Raw genomic sequence first — 19709 nt, 5'->3', positions numbered from 1 at the left:
CACATTCTATACAGTACTGACATGTTAAAGGGGGATTCGATCGTAGTCTCAATTAGCAGTGCTAGCAATACTAAGCTAGCATTAGCACTGCAAGCAAGCCGACGTTAGTCACGACTACATTGGTAGCATGATTATTCTTAATGGAGTCTTGCTGTAACACTCGATGTTATTGGTTTTAAGTTTTACTTTTGGGTAATGTCCACTCAATTAAAAATCCAAGGTGGTAAACTGAGCTGTTAAGCAGAAATGTTACTAACTCCGTGTCGCTTCTGAATTTTCTCAGCTGCCTGAGGTCGCTTGGCTGTGGATGATCGCAATCTTAGAAAACTTCTGACGTGCTGTAAGTGTCCCAATACTTTTGTTCATTGTGTGTTTATGCAAATGCGTCTCCCAGGACGACGACAAGTCGTGGGAACAGAAAACGTTCAGAAACATTTAATTGAATTTAACTGGAATATGGCGGCTGCCCGAGGCTCAGAACTTATTTTCTACGCACGCACACACACACACACGTGCACACATCATGGGCCCATGTGTTTTGGTCTAGCTGTTTACTGAACAATTAATCAAATTCAAATCGACATTACAATGTATTAGAAGGCAATTTTCAAAGGCTGCGATTAAAAAAAACACAAAAAAACCTGGAAAACAAACACTTTAATTCAGTCCGTCGTTCGGCTTTATCTTTCATGTGTATGTACAGCGGGTACGGAAAGTATTCAGACCCCTTGACATTTTTCACTTTCTGTGTCATTGCAGCCGTTTGTCAAAATCAAAAAAAGTTGATTTTATTTCTCATTGATGTACACCCAGCACTCCATCTTGAGTGAAACAAAAAACAGAAATGTAGATTTTTTTTTTTTTGTTGTTGCAAATTTATGAAAAAAGAACTGAAATATCATCCGGTCATAAGTATTCCGAGCCTTTGCTCGAGGACTCGTCGGGCTGCATTTCTGTGCCAAAGTGGTCACGATGCTATCGCCTTCTGCGCGGAAAGCGAAAAGTGTCGTCCTGTGCGCTGGAGCACTTGAACGCAAAGCCGAGAAGAACTCGTTCAACTTGAAGCCACTTCTAAACATTCCTTCACATCGCGTTCACGAGAAGGCGCATTTGCCTTTGATCGTTTCTGAAGATGGCCGCGCGCCTGAGTGTGTGTTTGCGTGTATATTTGTTACCGTAACTGTGTGTGTCCTTATGTGCACGTGTGAAAAGAGTGCATGTCCGGCGCGTGTGCATGCTTACTTTTGCTTTTGTATGCAAGTGCGTGTGTACTTGTTTGTGTTGCAATGCGTGTACTTGACGTGTGAGCGTGCGAGTTAGTGCGTTTGTGTGCGCGTAGTGTGCACGCGTGTTTTTTTTGTGTGTACGCGTGTACATGTGTGTGCGCGTGCATAGCATGAGGAGACGGTAAAGAAGGTTGCACATGCATGCAGGCCGAGCTCTTAACAGGAAGTAATGTCGTGTAGCAGCTGTTCTACGCCTCCTCCCTCATTCACTCATTCTCACCCCCCCCACACACAACCCCCCCCCCCTTCTCTCTCTCTCGTCTTTGTGCGCAGGCGGTCAGCACTCGGCTCACATTGAGTGTTGTGCGTGTTACTCTTCCTTCTTTTCACGTTTACCTGCGGCAAATAATAGTTTTCTTTTTTTTTTTTTTTTTTAATCCCTGTTGGATTGCAGCTGCTTTACTTTTTGGAATGCGCTGTTCGTTCGGAGGCGGACAAACAAGTGAAGGTGAGTACAATGAAAGTTCAATGTGCGTGTCCATCCTTTTACTCCCGTCGTGGCGCTGACTAGTGTTGCTCTTCTTCACGTTTGCATCTTTCCGCGCTTCTTCTACCATGTGCACTTTAAGCATTGCCATGCCCTTCTTGATTATTTATTGATCTGATCCCATGGCTACGTATACGCCGCCGTCAATACAATACACTGCATCTTTGCGTTCTTCTAATGTTATTATCGTTGCTCTGGACTTTGCTGCCTCGCAATGGCTCAGCCGTTGTGGCTGTCGATGTTTCCAAAGTGTTTTCATGGAGGCATTTGTCAAGATGTTAATGAATGGACCGGTGACACCCAAAAGCCACAAACCAGTTCTGTCTTGAGCCTTGGATTAGTGTTGTGACTTTTAAAACGCAAATGCTCCTCATCTGGACCGCTTGTGTGTGTGTGTTGAGAAGAAAAGCTGTCCACACAACAAACACAAACGAGTTTGTGGCCGGTGCCAGAGGCCGCCGAGCGAGCGACCACAAACTGGACCACGCGCCGCAATTCCGCCGCTTGCTCAAGGCAACGCAGATGTGAAACACTTGGCAGAAAAAAAAAAGGAAATAATTGTTTTCTTTTTTTTTTTTAAAAAAAAAGCAAAAGTGCTTCACATCTGTGGAGGCTTGGAAACAAAAGTTACGATTTGCTGTATTTTCAATGAATTGAATTTTCAAATGCTCACTTCCACGACATCCCTAGGAAATCACATGATCTCATCGGCTATTTTTAGGGCAGGCCGGCGCGGGCACCTCGTCGGTGAGGCCCGCGTGCATCGCATGTTGCATATCGTCGGCGTGATGTAGTCCAGCAGAAGACAATGGCAAGCATGTCTGCTCATCGCCAACGTTTGTCGACATTCCCGACCCTCGACAATGCTCGCTCAGTTCCTCCTCCGGGATTCCTGCTTTCGGCATTTTTTTTTTTCCCCCAATCTTCTCTGCTTGTCTTTGTGCTTAAGTCAACAGCAACACCTTGGACTACTGTTTCTCCTTCTTCTTCCGCTTAGCCGACAAGAAGAAATGACAACAAAATGCTAACGACCACAATCAGTGTAAGCTTGGCAGTCGGCATGTATTTTTTCATTTTGATTCTTGCTTCGTTTTTTAATAGTGGTTAAAAATATATATAGATATCACCAAAAAGTTGAATACTAACATAACATATGATTTTGTCTTCCAAAGTATTACGGTTAGCAGAGCGCATGACAATCCAGACACGCAGTAAAATATTGTGGTGAGCTTTTAACGAGGAGAAGGAATTGAAAATGTGGCCAGATGACACGTGGACCGAAGAGCAAACACGTCCCCGGCCGACAGGAAGGATGCCTTGCGAAATTGGAGCCGCGACCTCCAAGCCCGACAGACGTCTGCGGTCCACATGCCGGATCTTTTTGGCTCTGTTCACCCTCCGGAACACTCCAGAAGCCTCAAACAAGCCTCGCAGCTTGGAACACAAAAAAGATATATTGAGAAGAGATACAGTGGATAGACAAAAAAAAAAAGTCTACACACCCCTTATCGCATGCCAACTTTTTGCGATAGAAATAATGAGACTAAGATCAATCATTTGAAAGTTCAGATGTTCTGGTTGGCTTTTCCTGGCCTTTAGAAAAAAACAAACAAACAAAAAAAAAAAAACTCCACCTTGACTTGAAGGTCGCAGTTCCAGCACGGAAGATGGCGACGTTTTGGGGAGGATGTCATGGGAAGTGAAGACTATCAGCCAGATGTTATTACGTCACGTCTCGGTTGGTGATTAGATAAAAGCAGCGCCGACTGTTTACTATTGCGCAATGCCTCCAGCTCCATGACGCCCGGACAGGAAGTCACCAGGACGGACTTGTTTCCTGTCCTCCGTCAAATCATTTTTGGATTCGACTTGGTCGAGTCCAGCGGAAAATCTCAAATGTCACATGCAAGCAAAAATCAGGCCCAAGTCGAGGAAAAGTTGGACTTTGAGGTCACGTGAGACTTCAGCTCAGGCAGGGGGAGCAAAACTTGGGCCAGGTGGGATTTTTCAAGTTGGACCGATGGGCAACGTTGCAACTGGATGACGTGAAAACAAACAAAGCGGCCGGTAAAATGTGCATGTCAATTTGTGTATATCGTGGCTGTCCTGTGCAAAACACTTCTGGCCTTTTTTTCTTTTAACGTTAATGGCGTCTCCGTGTTACGGACATCCCATTGACATGAATTTTTTTTTTAAAATGATGAAATTGGACATTCAAGTATGTGTTTTTCACAGGACAGTGACAATAAATTTGAAATAAAATACATGGTTTTTGCAATGATTATTTCCAATTGATTGTGACTTAAAATATAGATGATTTAAAACAAAATGGTATTCCAAATATGGTTTTAAAATATTTCCTCTTATAACAAATTTCCTAATGAATAAATAAGATCAACCAAGAAGTTACGATATCCATTTAAGAGATTGTGAAAATGTTAATTCCAACAAAAAGTAATCAATCAACCAATTGCCGATTCAAAGACGATTCTCTCACTTGAGGTAAAAAAAAGGCTAAATCAAAGTAACAAATACAAAGTACTGTACTGAATACATATTATGATGGAATGGATTTCCTCCACCATGTAGCATTTTCTTTCCCGTTTTTTGTGAAACGGGGCTGTTGCCATGGAGGAAACGTGATCATAACCATAGAGCAGGAAATGGACCGTGCAGCGCGGCGGCTCAGCGTCGCGCGTTGTCGTGTGATGAAAGCGTCCGGCAAGTTGCAAGTGACGCGCGTGCACAACGGCTGCCATGTTGTTGAGTCACAGAGATTAGGAGCCAAATTGAGGTTTTGTCCATTTCGCCCCGTGGATGATGAGGAGGCTCTTCAAAGCTTTTGCGGTTCACTAATGCTGATGATTAACAACCGAGGATGATGGTCCACACCCATGTTCTTTGACTTTTTTTTTCTTTTTTAACTCATTGTGTCCCTCGCTCCTTCCCTCACAAGGTGCGATGCTACCTAGCGCTGTTGTGTCCTGGCCCGTCCTGTCCTGTCCTATCCTGTCTTGTCCCAATGCTCTGTCCTCTGCATGGCTCGCCAGCCCGGTGCTGTCCTTCATGTTGCCAAAACAATGCCCCCTGGTGGTGAAAGTAGGTTGTCACCCCCTGTCAGACGAGAGCCGTTCCGCACTTTGTGCTCTTATTTTTGCGAGGAGAATCGTTACCGTAGTTACTTCCTGCTAGAGGAGCGTCGTTACCGATGTTACTTCCATCCCATTTCAGCTTCCTTTACTTTGTGCTAGTGGAAGAGAAGAGTTGTTACCTCCGGTTTGTGTTCCCGACAGAGGAAGTGGAAGATTGTGACTTGAGAGTTGCCACTTCCTGTTTGAGGAGTTTTGTGACTTCCTGTTCCGTCAGAGTCGTCGCTTCCGGTTCGAGATGAGCTGCCGCTTCTCTTGTAACTTCCTCTGCCAGTCATTTCTTGATTACTTGTGTTTGAATGAACATCTTTTTCCGAGCATCTGTTCTATTTGGGCCAGTTACTTGATACCAAAAAGACTTGAGTGCGCCGGCTCCCATAGTTACGACATTGAACCAACTACCCCTTTCTCAAATGCATTTGGCCAATTAAAGAAAAATTTAAAAAAAGATTTTATGATGGTTCTTCAGTTTTTCACATTCAACATCATGCGTTAGCAAAAAATCGTTTTTTTTTTTTTTTGTCTGGCCATATTTAAAAAATCATTCCAAATATGCATTGGGGGTGGAGGACGCCAGGGAGACGCATTTGGGACCACCAGTGGAGCTAGGAATTTTATTTTATTTTTTTTCTTGGGGGGGACCCATGGCAGGGCCAAGGATTTCTCAGGGTGTCCACGCAACAATTTTTTTTTTTTTTTTAACACAAATCCCCCAAACATTCTTGGGAAAACACAGATACAACATTCATTATATGTTCCCTTGTTCCCTATGGGGGGGGAATGTGGGGAAAAAAAAATCAGAAAATACCCAAAAGTCAATTATCTGGTCTGGCACCTGGGGGAATCCAAGCATATTTCAAAGGGGCGGGGGTTAGTCCCCCTTGCGCCCCCCCCCCCCCCCCCCGGCTCCACCATTGCTTGGAACAGACCAATCGTGCTCATCTTTGCATCTGCAGAATTGTGAAGCATAACCATGCGGATATTTGACTTGAATTTCATCCCGCTTGAAACATGAAGCATCAAGTGCACATTTGTGGCCATGGCAGTAATTGTGCCAGGCAGACATGTGGTGCATTTGTGTCACCTTTGGCAGACGACGCCATCAAACGACGACATCCAGGAGCCATGGTGCCTTTCGCCAAAACATTTCTACCTCCTCCCGCCTTGCCCCTCTGCCGATCCCCTCCCTCCTTGACGGAACTCGTGGTGGGAGGCGCTGGAACAAAGAAGCGAGGAGCTCGAAAGTTGCAATTCGACAAATGAGATGAGCCCCCGCTTCAACTCTTCAATGTCAAGTCCTGCGTCCACACGCCCGTTTTCAAACGTCACCATCGAGGAGCTCAAAGACTTCCGCAGACCATCCGTCAGATGTCCCCTGTCCGCTAGAACGCCCCACCCCCCACCCCTCCATGCTTGCTCCATGATGCTTGTTTGCGACGCTCCGTCGTCTTTCAGTGTTTTGAGGAGCCAAGAATTGCAATGAAGAGACTTGAGATGAGCCCTTACTGTTTCTTCCTGCTTGACGCGTTGCCGTGACTTCCTGTACGTTCTCTTTGAGGAAGAAGAACTTTCTGTTTGACGAGCGCCGTTCCGATTTCCCGTTAAAGGGGAGCTCTTACTTCACGCTGTGCCTCTTAAAGGAAGTAAATAGATTTGAGGTCCTGTTGGAGGAAAGCCGCGACTGCCCGTTAATGAAAACCATGTCGTTGCTTTCATCTCAAGTGGCTTTTTCTTGTCTTTGACACGGCCCGCACGTCAATAGCATCGATCGGACGGCGCGAGTGCTTTGCCGCGACGGCGAATGACATCGACGTGACGTCTTGTTGATCGCGAGGCGCGAGAGGTTAACGGCTTGCGCTGAGGTCAAGCGGACGCGGCTGGTCTTGAAATGTCAACGCTCACTGAATCCGATGGGACTATTGAAATCACCCCTGAACTCCAGTCGGGCAACGGCACAGATGCGGGACGCTCAAAACTGGTAATCAAGCCTTCATGAGTCCCGTGACTGCTGATGTTTTTCTTCTGCAGTTTGAAACGCATCCATGGATGATTGAATGAAAGTTTAATGAGCCTCTTAAAGGAAAACAAAACAAATGTTTTTAATGGCATGCGTTTCTAATGGCCGCAAATGTATTCTGCAGGCGGGGATGCTTGGAAGCGCAACTTGTTTGCTGTCACTCACAGGAGAGCTTGCGTGCATTTCAATGATCATTACGTTTGTATTTTTGTTCTTGGCGTCCCACTGGAAACCTTTCTCGGCTTGGAAAATTCTGCCCCCGAAGACTTAGCAACATGACAATTTGGTAGTCCCGTCGTTCATGAGAAGATCCCATAAAAAAAAAAAAAAAAAAAAGTTTCAAGGCCCCGTTCCCGAAATGGAACATGAAGACAGACATTTTGCTCGCCAGTTTCGGATCATTTTGGAAAGACTTGCCGAGACAAACGTTCCCAAGAGGTTTTTCGTCTAATTGCGACTAAATTTGAAGCACATATACTCGACAGACAATTTGCAAAGAATGACATTTTCCGTCTTTGTGAGTGCAAGTTTGATGACTTGCCATCAATCTCGTAATTGATATGCTAGCTTTTTTTTTTTTTTTAAACAAATATAGTACCTCAATAATACTAAAATTGGACTCCGTTGATTTTTGTGAAAAAATGTACAAAATGAGTTCTTTCACTTAATGTTGGTTCCTTGTTCGGCACTTTTGTGCCGTCCTTGAATGGCCATTTTTATGCAAGCGAGACCTTTGCACTCGGGTGGGAAAAAAAAAATCACAGTCTGTGGTTATTTTGTACTTGCTTGAAAGCCTTTGTTGTTGTGTCGAGATAGGGGAACTTTTATACATGCGTCGAAAAATGGATCATCAAAACTGCAATATATGAAGCTGTCTTTTGTCCGTATTCAAAATAGCAGTTTTGTCACATGCGCCCCCCCCCTCCAGCACTTAAGTTGCTCATCCCTTTACTAGGCCAATGGATGTGTTGGGAAATATGAGAGTTTTGATTATTGTATGTGGGCGGAAACATGGTGAAACGGTTTGGTGACTCACTGCATAACAGGAAACTCCAATAAGATTGTTATTTGAATTGTTTCATTTAATAGCAAGTCAGCTCCACAGGGTCAGAAGTTGATCTTACTTTTTGTGTGTGAGGAAGGTCGCATCAAGGTGAAAATGAAAATGAAAACGACTCGCCCAAAGCTTTCCTCTCAGAGTCACTGGGAAAAGTTTGAAAAATCAAACCCCAGACCAATTTCGCCATGAAATTGGTTGGACACGTGTTTGGACACATGAAAAATCTCAAGGAGCCGTGCCAGGAATTCAACGGGAAGTTGCTGGCCATTCTGATTACAAACAGCCTTTTGGGGCAAATTCCACGGCTCGTGGATACGATTGAATTGACCCAAACAAGCCCCAATGGGCAGCGCGATTTATTTATTTATTTTTGCCTGCGCACCATCTGATGTGGGCGGAGCTTAGCGTCGGCATTTCATGCTGGTGTTGAGGATTCGCCCTGACTAAGGTGTGCGAGGGCCTTCATATTGCTTCATATTTGTGTCGTGGCACGACAGAGTCTTGCGTCATCAATGGACTGATTGCATCATGTCGCTTGATTGTAAATTGTCGAGTACTTGAACGGGAAAGCAAAGAGGAAAAAGCCGAGCGAAATGTCTGTCATCACGCGCGAACCACAACACAATTAAGCGACCAATCAGACAAAAAGACAGAACACAGGAAGGGAGACAGGAAGCACACACGCACAAGCACAAGCACAAGCACGAGCACAAGAGCAACATTGTGCTTCAAACTATTGTAAGACAAGCGAGGAGGATTCGACTCCAAGTATTGACTTGCACTTTGGGGCTTCTTTTTGTGTTGCCGCTCACATGAAGATTTTGTGCGAAAAGGCTCCAGTTTCTCCTCATGTTGTGTATGAAAACATTGTGTAACCTTCCATTCAGGTTCACGTCCTTTGTTTGAGGTGCGGCTTCTTGCCAGCCAGCGCTCATGTTTATCGGCCTTTACTCGCAAGTGTGTGTGTGTGCGTGCGCGCGCGCGCGCGTGTCGAGTATTTATTATAGGAAGCTGGCTGGTCTTGTCCGGTCAGCAAATCAGATGCTATAAGCGAAATGAAATGACCCTCTAGCTATCATGCATCATCTCACACACGCACGGTTGTGTGATGACAGCGAGATGAGATCAATGAAGCGGAAGGTGCACGTTTATTAAAGTCGTTCATTTTCGGGCTTGCGAGGCGTGTCAAATCATCCGCTATTTGCAAACTGCATGCGTGTGTTGTTTGGAAGCGATCGACGCTCAATGCAAGGACACTTCATCGGCTGGGCTATTTTCAATGAGATCCAATACAAGATAACACTGCTCAACAGGCGGTATTGTAGCGACTTTGTGTGTTGTTCTCGGGTTATGTGATTTCCCGTTGTCTGGGGGGACCGTGAAGGCAGCAGGAGGTTGGACAAGGAAGAGCGGGAGAGAGACAGGAAAGTTGTTGAGTGTCGCATTAGCTTAGCATGTTTTTTTTTTTTTTTTTTAATTATTATTATCATTTAGCTTAGCGTGTTGTTGCTGTCGATTTGGCGCGCTTACGCCCAAAAGGAACCTTCCTCTTACTCATTAAAAGATTTGTATTATATGTGAATTTAAAAAAAATCTTTTGCAATGGCAGATTTTCCACAATGTTAGGGCAAACAAAAACCACAAACATACCAAAAAAAAATTCAAGTGGAAGTCTCAAAGTGGTAACATGTATATATAAATATATAATCTTCAGACACCAAAAGGCGAATAAAAATGAAAAAATATTTCACAAAAACAAAAAAATTAATAGATTTGTTGGTAGCTCACCACTTGGTCTGATTCACTTCAACGCTACAATATTTTTGGGGATGATTTCAAATGTTTTCTTTTTAGCATATCAACTTTTTGAGATATTTTTCCTTTTTTTGTTTTTTGGTTTGAAAGCTTGCGCAATACAGATGTTACAGTCCATCCATTATGTGTTGTAATTTACAGCTATGACGTTTCAGGAAAAAAAATTCTGCTGTTGCTTAACCTAGCCCTGAATTCATAAATATGACTAAATACATGACTATTTTGCAGATTTGATTATATGAAAACCTGACTGCAAGAGAACGGACGAGGGCGGAATCGGCGCCAAAATATAATTTTGACAAGCTGATGAAAATATTGAGTTGAGATTTATTGGCCTTTGTAACGGAAGCTTTTGCAGCGGCGAATCGTCCCAAGTGGTCATCAAACTTTTGACGCGATACTCGGATGCTCATTTGGACGAATTCCGAGCCGCTGGAGTCCCATCAAAATGGCCGCTTCGGAGCAAAATGGCCGACTTCCTGTTCAATTCGGCTCATGGGTTGCTTCTGAACACGTTTTCATGCTTTCTGTTGCGATAGTAGAGACGTCCACCCAATGTTCTGTCAATTAGTGACTGCCCATTTTCTCGAGCCTTCAAGACTTGTGACTAAAATGCAGATTTTTTTTTTCACCGGGATGCGGGTGAGTTTTCGCAAGTAACGTGAGTTTTCGGGCATGTTATTCGGGAGATTACCAAAGTCGGCAACGGTACTTCATCGGACTGACAACTATTGCTCATGTTTTGATGATTTATTTGCTCGCTGGCTTTCTGTCTCCACTTTGGACTTCCACACAGGAAGTGACACAGTCAAGCCGTTGAACTGATGTCATGGTGTTTTTATTCCAAGTTTGGCACCGCACCTGAAATTCCACAAATGCTTCTCCAGGGATTTATGCGAGACAGCAGGAAGGAAGGAAGGAAAGAGGTGTGTGTGTGTGTGTGTGTGTGTTTTCTCAGAGTCATAACTTTATGCTTTTGACACACACACACACACAAGTGTATACAATCAGGTTTACAGCTCGGTGAAATTCTAAATGGCGTTATTGTTGATAATTGACCTGATAAGGCAAGCACGCCCACGCTGACACAATTAAATACGAAAACAGAAACAACAAGATGGCGCCTCCTTCGCAAAGCACCTGACGGGAGGTCAGCTGACCCTCTGCTTTGCTCTGATTGGCTACCGAGCTTTATTGGACTGATATCAAATAGAGGCCAACATCATCACCGATATTGATGCCGATACTTAACATTTGCTTAATCCGTCTGTTTTGAAAAAATTCCTGTCATTCGTCAGCAAAACGGGCGTCGGTCAGTGACGGACAAACCGACCGGTCGGGCATCGGCGCTAAAACTTGACAATTAGTTACCAGTACAAGTTCAAAAGAGGCTTCTGTTGTCGTCGTTACTGCCGATATCGATGCTGATATTGAACATTTCCGAACTGATACTGGAATAAAATGAAAGCTGGTGTTACCAATGACAATATGAGACCAGTAATTGACATTCACGTCCCATTACAAGTAAGACAGAGGCCGAAAGGTGACATTTCTTCACTGATATACATCTCAAGTCTGGTCTTGCATCGTTGATATGATGTTTTGTGCCTGAGGGGGGCGCTGTTTCGCCCGCTGAGACTATTAACTCTCGTTTTGGTGTCTTTTGTGGGTTACTTTGCGCTTGGCTAACATCGTGTGGCCCGCCAAATGCAGGTCAGGTCGTGTGTGTTAAAAGTGAGCGGGACAGTCGGGTTCCACTTCCTGTCGCAGTTGTGCAAGCGCGTTGGACTTCCCGTCTTTGTTTGGCTCTCCACTCAAGTCTGGCCCGAGCACCTGGGTCTGCTCAAGTCTATTTATAGATGGCACGATGCTGACATGCTTGATCCTTGAAAGCTTTTCTCCACTTGCTTTTACAGGAGGGCCACCCCGTTGGCCATCTTTGTTGTATCGGGGAGACATTTGCATTTTTTTTTTTTCCCAGCTCACATTTTTGCCCGTTTCTGCACAACAGTCAATTTCTCCTTTCGTACTCTTTTTTTTTTTTTTGTGGTCCTCGGGCATCTATAATGTGACGCCTGCTCAGTGGTTGCTTGGTCTCCCCAGTCTCCACGTCAGTGCATTTCTCGGCAGATAGTTTTCCTGGTTGTGGTCTTGGGGATGTACGAGCCTTTTGCCTCGGAGCGTTTCGAACTTCAAAGCGTACCGGAATGTTACGTTGGTTGAAAATCCCTCGGACTCTCTCAGACCTGAACCCGATACGCCCGGAATGAGAATATTGTTGTTCTTTTGTCCCCGTCTTCCGTCTCACTCTTGTCGCTTCTATAGAAGCCAAATATGGGTCAAATGTTTTGTATGTACTACTTGTCTTGAACACCGTGTGGCGCTGTCACTAAGAGTATCTAAGAAAAGGGAGAGAAACAGTGTAGAGGTGTTGACTGGGAAGGGCATACGTGTTTTTTGACGGCTTCGTGCGGCGGAATTGATGTTCATAGACGCAATATGTTTCATGGGGATTTAAATTCTTGGAAAATGACAAATAAACGACGTCATTTTCGCAAATGACTTCTGGACGGGCACAATCAGACATCAAGCAACCAAGCCGCCAGCGCGTCAGACCAACCCAAACCGGCAACACTTCACTAGCCCAGTATTAGACTATTTAGCTAATTATCAACTCTGAGCTATTATAGCTTCTGTAAGGAGATGCACTTTTTATAAACAGCGGAGGCAACTGCCGGGTTTGTGGGTTTTCCTTTTGGCATGTGGGCCGGTTGGAATATTATCAGCTCTGTGTTGTGGGGTTCTGATAGCGGCTGGTTTGTGTTCCGGTGGGTGGTCTGGTCTGGGGGGGCAAGTAATGGTCCGTGTTTGTGTAAAGCCCTACATGGAGGCAGTCCCCACTGTGTCAATGCGCTCGGTGAAGGCTTGCACGTCTGGCTTTGCGATTTGAATCCATGCGTCATCTTCATTTCTGTACCAACGACTTGCCCGGACTTCGAAATTCGATCGCCCAAAAAGATTCATCACCAAGCCACAGGTTGACAATTGCGATTTCATGTCAGGTCGTGGTGCCCGACGTCGGCCAAAGACAAATAGCGCTCGCCCTGGCGTTGACAGTTGAGCCAAATATTATCATTGCGTTATTATGAGAAGCTAATCCGCGCAAACGCCGCAACTTTGCTTACCTTTCGTCTTTGGCGCGACAGCGCTCTGGCCGGCGAGCTCTGGAACTTTGTCCATCTGCCGTCGGCTGAGGAACTCTGAGCGGTTGCGGTTATGATGTCAATCACCCCCACTGTGATGTCACAATCGGGCACAATTCACAAGGGGCGGGTTCACAGACACATTCTCAGAAATTGGCAGAAAACTACAGATTTACTCGCGTGTGTCATTTCAGGAATGCCAGGCAGGCTCCAGCTGTGGACAACAGGTTAAAAAGTGTCCTTTAAAAGTATACACACCAAATGTTAGCATTTGTCAAAGACGGAAATATGTAGTTGGAAAGATGATAGCAAGAAGAACACAACAACAACAAGTTGTAAGTTTTGTTAGTTTGTGCCAGCGAAAACACATGGCGACGTGTTGACCGAGCGTTTGTTTGACCTGCTCTGGCACGGACGGGATGACACGCTGCCGGCGGATTTTACCAAACAAAATCATACATGCGGATGTGCGACGCCGTGAACAACGCACCACCACGTGCACGCTTCAGTTAGGCTCTTCCCATAAACCACTCCTGGCGAAACCAAACACAAAATCAGTGGAGAGGTCCTTCCTTCCTTCCTTTCCTTCTTTTTTTCTTTCTTTCTTTTCTGCATTTTAAAATGAGTAAAATAATTTACAAAAATGACAGTATGAGAGTTGGATGTGTATGAGTATTTTTTCTATTTTACTATTATGTTTATGTTACTTACCATAAATAAATTAGACATTTACTTCAAGAGGTAACCACATTTACAAAGTAAAAAAGTACATTTTAACGATCCAAAAAACAAATGTGTTCATGCAATGAATATGCATTTAACATGTTTTAGTTGACCTTGTGAAGTCATTGCCAACTGAATTCTAATCAAATGATTTATAAACATGACAATTAAATGAGAATGACTTGATGTGTTACAGGTGGCGTGCGCAAGAAGCTGTGCGGCTGTGTCAAGTCGTCACGCGGCTGCCGGCGAGAGCATCAGTGGCTGCGCACGCACACGCACGCACGCACGCACTAATCTCTAAAAGATTGATGAGGCCCACTCAGGCCCGGCGAGGCCTGGTCCCGCGTCGATAAGGCGGCTTCCATTTCACCGCCATTCAAGCCTCCTCCTCTTCCAATCAGACGCAGCGCCTTGTCAAGGGGCGTGGCAGAGGCGGCGGGCGGGCGGGCGGGCGATGATACATTTCGGGCCCTGGCGCGGGAATCGGCAGCCATGACGGGCCCCGGGAAGGACGCCTCGGCTCGGGCCGGCTGGGGGGAGGAGGGGGAGGACGCCATGATGTTGTTAAAATGGCGGACCAGCAGGAAGCCGCAGAGCTGAGACTGACTTAGAACACACACACACACACGCGTACGTACGTTCAGGACAATGTGCAACATCTCCTTCTGTAATGTGGACAGCAAGGTGGATCAGTACTTCCAGCCCACACTCTACATCATCGTCATGGTGCTGGGCCTGCCCACCAACTGCTTGGCCTTGTGGGCCGCCTACATGCAGGTGAGCAGCTGCAAAGTCAAGAAAAAGATGCGCTCTCAATAGTGGCCACTAGTGGCTGCCGCTGTAAGCGCAAGCAAGCAAGCAGGCAACAAGCCGCTAGCAAGTTGAAAAAAAAAGATGTGGTTGTTTTTGACTGCACGTACCATGCGGGGTTATAATAGTTTAGAATTTTTCAAGCTACTTTTAATTTCGTTTTGACTTCTGTTCATTTTTTTTTTAGAGTGGGGAGGTTAGTTTGAATGTTTTTACATTTTGGTGGGAAAAATACTGTTTTTTTTTTTAAGTTTAATTGTTAGTGCTTTTAATACATGGTGTATTTGTGGAGTGCAAGATAAAAAAAAAGTTTAATGTATTATGTAATAAAATATTTTAAAAAGCAATAGGCTATTACAATTCCCCAAATGACCTTTCTTCTGTTCTTCTGTCGACAGCAATAACAAAAGAAAAACATTTCAAATGAACCCCAAAAGCTCATTTATGAAATTGATTGACAAAGGACACTTTTGCTATTGCGATCGTTTTATACATTCAAAATGTTTTTGTATTTTTTTTTTAAAGTATTCTCATTTTTTTTTTTTTTAAATTTCATTAACGAAAATCTTTTTTTCGAGTTATTTGGCTAGTCTTTATTAACAATAATAACCTTGGCCTTTTTTGTTTATTTATACTGTGCATGGTTGCGGCTGTGAATAAATTGAGAGAAGAGCCCTCAACTCGACTTTATTTAGAGAGCACTTTGAAGGCAAGGCAAGTTTATTTGTACATTTCATGTACAAGACATCCCAAGTGCTTTACATAGAAACATGAAAAGCGTTACAGAAAGAGAGATAAAATATTGAGACATTACAAAAATCACAATAAAATGTTCAAATCTAATTTGGCCACAAAAATATACCTCGTGAAATACAAAACCTGCAGCAGCTCCTCTGCATCATCATCCCGTTTTCATTTGTTGGCTGCCTGCTGTTCCACCAGCAGCCTGTAGGTGGCCTCAAGCTGGATGAAGTTGTGCTCTGATTCCTCGGAGGAGGGACGGAAAATGCTGCCGAATTGTAATCACAGCATGTGTATGTAGACGTCGCTCTTGTTGGCTGAATGCAAACGTACAACTGCAGTCGCTGCAGGAACAGGTTCGCTGCCTCTCAGCGGCAAGAAGTGACTCGCTCCTTCCTCGCCCGTCACTTCACTTACAGTGCCCGCCCGTGTGTAGCCAAGGCTAGCTTGTTTATTTCACTCAACGGACTAATTGTCAACATTGTATTGTGCAAGGTGGCATCCTTGTCCCTGGTGTCTTTTTCATTTTGATCCGGTGCCACCTTCTCCCGCATCCAGGTGCGGCAACACAACGAGCTGGGCGTGTACCTGATCAACCTGTCGGTGGCCGACCTGCTGTACATCGGCACGCTGCCGCTGTGGATCGACTACTTCCTGCAGCGCGACGACTGGATCCACGGCCAGGAGAGCTGCAAGCTCTTCGGCTTCATCTTCTACACCAACATCTACGTCAGCATCGCCTTCCTCTGCTGCATCTCGCTGGACCGATACCTGGCGGTGGCCTACCCGCTCAGGTTCGTCAAGGTGCGACGCGTCAAGACAGGTACGTCCCGCTCGGTGGTGGCCAATGCAGCACAGAGGGCGGGGCAAATCACCGGACAGTCCAGCAATGGCGCAACATGTGTCACGATATCAGCGCTTTGAGGTATCGTCATTTTGTATCCCTCACTGCATCTTTGGCAACCTGTCGGTGATACGGTTTAAGGATATCATGATATCACTTCTGCCGATCGTATTGTATTGATGTCAACGTCAGACGTAGCGTATAATCACTGCATTGTGATATTATCGATGTATTGATATGACAATATCAGATAAGCAGTATTCAATCATCCCATCCCTTGTATCCCACCCACAATGTATACTGAAGGGCAACGCAAAATATCACGATACGATGAACAAATATATTGATAACCTACCTCTCATGGGACAGTAGCGGTAGTGAAAAAAGTGGCGTGATGTTGAATCCCATCTTTAATGTAGCCTAAGGGTGGGACAACCTATCATGATACAGTCGAGCAATATTGCAATATCGTTGTCGTAGCCTTACGATTGGCATAAGATATGGCGATACGGGCTTTTGATATCGTGATATCCTTGCCGGTACAGTACAGTATCGATGCGCGAACTTCAGACAGGGTTGCCGTATCACGATATTGCCTGGCAAAGCGGTGCGATATTGTATCCCGCCTCTAATGTACACTCAGGTCTGAGATAAAATGTCAATATCACGATACAGTATATTGAGATAATGATACAGTTTGGTGATAATTGCAGCGATATGGGTGGGTTGATATATTGGTATGGATACCGCTCATAGTCGAGTATCGACGTTGCGATGTTATCGTTGGCATCGCGAGAGGGCCAAAAGTGTTGGTCCAAGCGCAGCGAGTGAGCGCCCGTCTTTTTGTCCCCCCCCGCGCAGCAATCGTGGTGAGCGCCAGCGTGTGGCTGATGGAGATCGTGGCCAACTCGGCGCCGCTGTTCCACGACGAGCTCTTCCAGGGCCGCGTCAACCACACCTTCTGCTTCGAGAAGTACCCCATGCAGGACTGGGTGGCGGGCATGAACCTGTACCGCATCTTCCTGGGCTTCCTGGCACCGTGGAGCGCCATGCTGGTGGCCTACCGCGGCATCCTGGCGGCCGTGCGTTGCAACGTCTCCACCGAGCGGCAGGAGAAGGCCAAGATCCAGCGGCTGGCGCTCAGTTTGATCCTGATCGTCTTGTTCTGCTTCGGGCCGTACCACGTCCTCCTCCTGGTGCGGAGCGTGATGTTCCTCAGGAAGCCGTGCGACTGCGGCTCGGAGGAGCGCTTGTTCGCCGCCTACCACGTCTCGCTGGCGCTCACCAGCCTCAACTGCCTGGCCGACCCCATTTTGTACTGCTTCGTCAACGAGGGCGCCAGGCACGACGTGGGCCGGGCCCTCTCGGCGCTGGCGGCGGCGGCGGCGTGCCGCCGGGGTTCCGCTTCGTCGCCGTCGCAGGCCGACGCGCTCAACGCCGCCTCCGTCACCATGGAAACGCCCCTGGCGGCCAAGAAGCAGCCGCGCGTCGGCGCCGACGCGCGGCAGGCCGGCGGGTACAAGACGGCGCTCAAGGAGGAATGTCTGCAGATGAGCATACTCGCCGGCAGGAAGTGACTCGAGAGTTGAGGGGGGGAAAAAAAAAAAGGGCTTTGACGCCTACGTCGGGCTCCAGATGGAGGTTTCGCTTTCAAAGTCGGCTTGGGGAGTCAAATGAGGCTTTCAAACATGGGTTAGCGTTTCAAACGATTTGTTTCACACGAAGGTTTTTCTTTCAAATAAGGGTTTGGGTTTCAGGTCTTCGTTAGGGCTTCATAGTATGAATATTTTCAGGCCGATGCCAATCGTGATATTCGGCTGAACAAACTTTCGATAATTGATTAATTGGCCGATGAATTAAAAAAAAAATCCTGAACGCTTACCGCAATAACGATATGAATTACATGCAGGACATTTGACCGTTTGACAACGCGTTATCAGCTTCAGTATTTCTTTCATTTTACAACAGAGAAAAATCGGCAGCTTTTTTGGTCCGTTTTTTGGAATGTGTGAATGTCATTATTTGCCTTATGGTGGAATTTGTTCATGAGTGACAAAAAAAAAAAAAAAAAAAAAAAAAGGGCCAAAATCGGCCAATTCTTTTCCGGTTTTAAAACGGCTAATATCGCTCAATTAAATCGGCCAGCTGATTAATCGGTCGGGCACTATTTCAAAGTAAACTTTAAAGCCAGGGTTTGAATGAGGGTTTCAAGCCTGGGTTAGAGTTTCCAATTGGGTTTGCAGCCAGGGTTAGGGTGCCAAGTTAGGACTTCCAGCCAAGATGGGGTTTGAATTTTGTTTCAAACCCTACTCAAGGTTAGGGTTTCCAAAGGTGAGTTTCAGGACAGGGTTGGGCTTTCAGGCCAGAATTAGCCACCATGTTTTTGCTGTTTGTCTTGCCCAAAGTTGTGAAGGGGGCCAAGATCGGGCAAAATTTGCCACCATTCCGTTGAGGTACCAAGCGCAGCGGTAAGGGTACTAAAGGGGCGGCGGCCATGTGGACCAGACGGCTTGATGGGAAGGCGACGGACGACACGTCGCTTCCTGTTGTAGAGGAAGCGAGCGAACGTGATATTGAGCACGTTTGACCGGAAGGAAGCAAAGCGGGAAGCTTCGTGATTGCACCCGGATTCCTTCCTGCATCAACTGTAACTTTGCCGCCACGCCGGCCGCACTTTTAATGCACGCGCGTGGACGCTGTCGTTATTTGCTCTCTTTTTTTTATTTTTTTTTAAAATTTTTAATTCATGTTGAAAGTCAAGTTTGTAAGTTATTCATGTTTGTGTTTTGGAGCAGAATAAAGTATACTGTCACCTGAGCAACGCGCACTCAAACTTCAGGGATCATTGTCTTCTATTTTAAAGGTTCCAAAATGAGCTAAAAGTAGGGTTTCAAATCGGGTGCCCAAGTAGGGCTTCAAACCAGGGGTGGAGCCAGAAGCTGGCTAATGGGTAGGCCTGGAAAAATCAGGGTGGGCCTGAATATTTCCCTCACTGAGCACAATCCTCCTGTCCCGACACATCGTACATTCAAATAGAATGACAAAGTGAATAATATGAAGTTCAGACATTCCTTAGACAACCACAATTATGCCATTCTTATCATTCAATACAATCAAAAAACACAACGAAACACAAATTCAAAAACAATTTCGTAATAATTTATAAAAAAATTGAAAGTATATTTTTTTCATGAATCTCACTGGGTGGGCAGTCTCTCAATCTGGGTGGGTGCTCTCACCCACCCATAGCTCCGCCCCTGCTTCAAACTAGGATTAGGGTTTCAAAGTAGGGTTCCAAACTAGGGTTGGGGTTTCAAAGTAGGGTTTCAAACTAGGGTTAGGGTTTCCAACTAGGATTTCAAACTAGGGTTAGGGTTTCAAAGTAGGGTTAGGGTTTCAAACTAGGGTTTCAAACTAGGGTTAGGGTTTCAAAGTAGGGTTAGGGTTTCAAAGTAGGGTTTCAAACTAGGGTTAGGGTTTCAAAGTAGGGTTTCAAACTAGGGTTGAGGTTTCAAACTCGGGTTAGGGTTTTGAAGTAGTGTTTAAAAATAGGGTTAGGGTTCCAAAGGAG

General features: G+C 45.5%; 1 protein-coding gene and 1 long non-coding RNA gene across 8 annotated transcripts in view; one reads left to right on the top strand and one right to left on the bottom strand.

Moving 5' to 3' along the window:
- Positions 1–37: 37 nt before the first annotated feature.
- On the top strand, positions 38–18955 carry gpr4 (G protein-coupled receptor 4). Of its 3 annotated transcripts, XM_086036595.1 has the most exons (6): positions 38–192; positions 284–340; positions 1681–1734; positions 13937–14520; positions 15853–16117; positions 17000–18955. In XM_086036595.1, exons 4-6 carry the CDS (start codon positions 14392–14394, stop codon positions 17713–17715), a joined length of 1110 nt encoding a protein of 369 aa, XP_085892721.1. In that variant the 5' UTR covers positions 38–192; positions 284–340; positions 1681–1734; positions 13937–14391; the 3' UTR covers positions 17716–18955. The 3 variants fall into 3 exon arrangements, with proteins under 3 accessions (XP_085892721.1, XP_085892723.1, XP_085892722.1); XM_086036597.1 differs by lacking the exon at positions 1681–1734; XM_086036596.1 differs by lacking the exons at positions 38–192; positions 284–340 and having other exon boundaries at positions 1566–1734.
- The window catches only part of LOC147144324 (uncharacterized), an 83934-nt gene continuing 75126 nt past the window's right edge, over positions 10902–19709 (bottom strand). For 4 of the 5 annotated variants that reach the window (XR_015087563.1, XR_015087566.1, XR_015087562.1 and 1 more), the window contains 3 exons: positions 14382–14528; positions 13000–14273; positions 10902–12213 (listed from right to left, as the gene is read on the bottom strand). This is a non-coding gene — a long non-coding RNA (uncharacterized LOC147144324). Of the gene's footprint in view, positions 12214–12999; positions 14350–14381; positions 14529–19709 lie in introns of all 5 variants that reach the window. The other variant, XR_015087564.1, reaches the window with a different exon arrangement.

The sequence above is a fragment of the Filicampus tigris genome, chromosome 7 (genome assembly GCF_054856515.1).
Source record: "Filicampus tigris isolate MCC_2025a chromosome 7, RoL_Ftig_1.0, whole genome shotgun sequence".
Taxonomy (NCBI): Eukaryota; Metazoa; Chordata; class Actinopteri; order Syngnathiformes; family Syngnathidae; genus Filicampus; species Filicampus tigris.
This window is presented reverse-complemented; position numbering and strand designations above follow the sequence as displayed.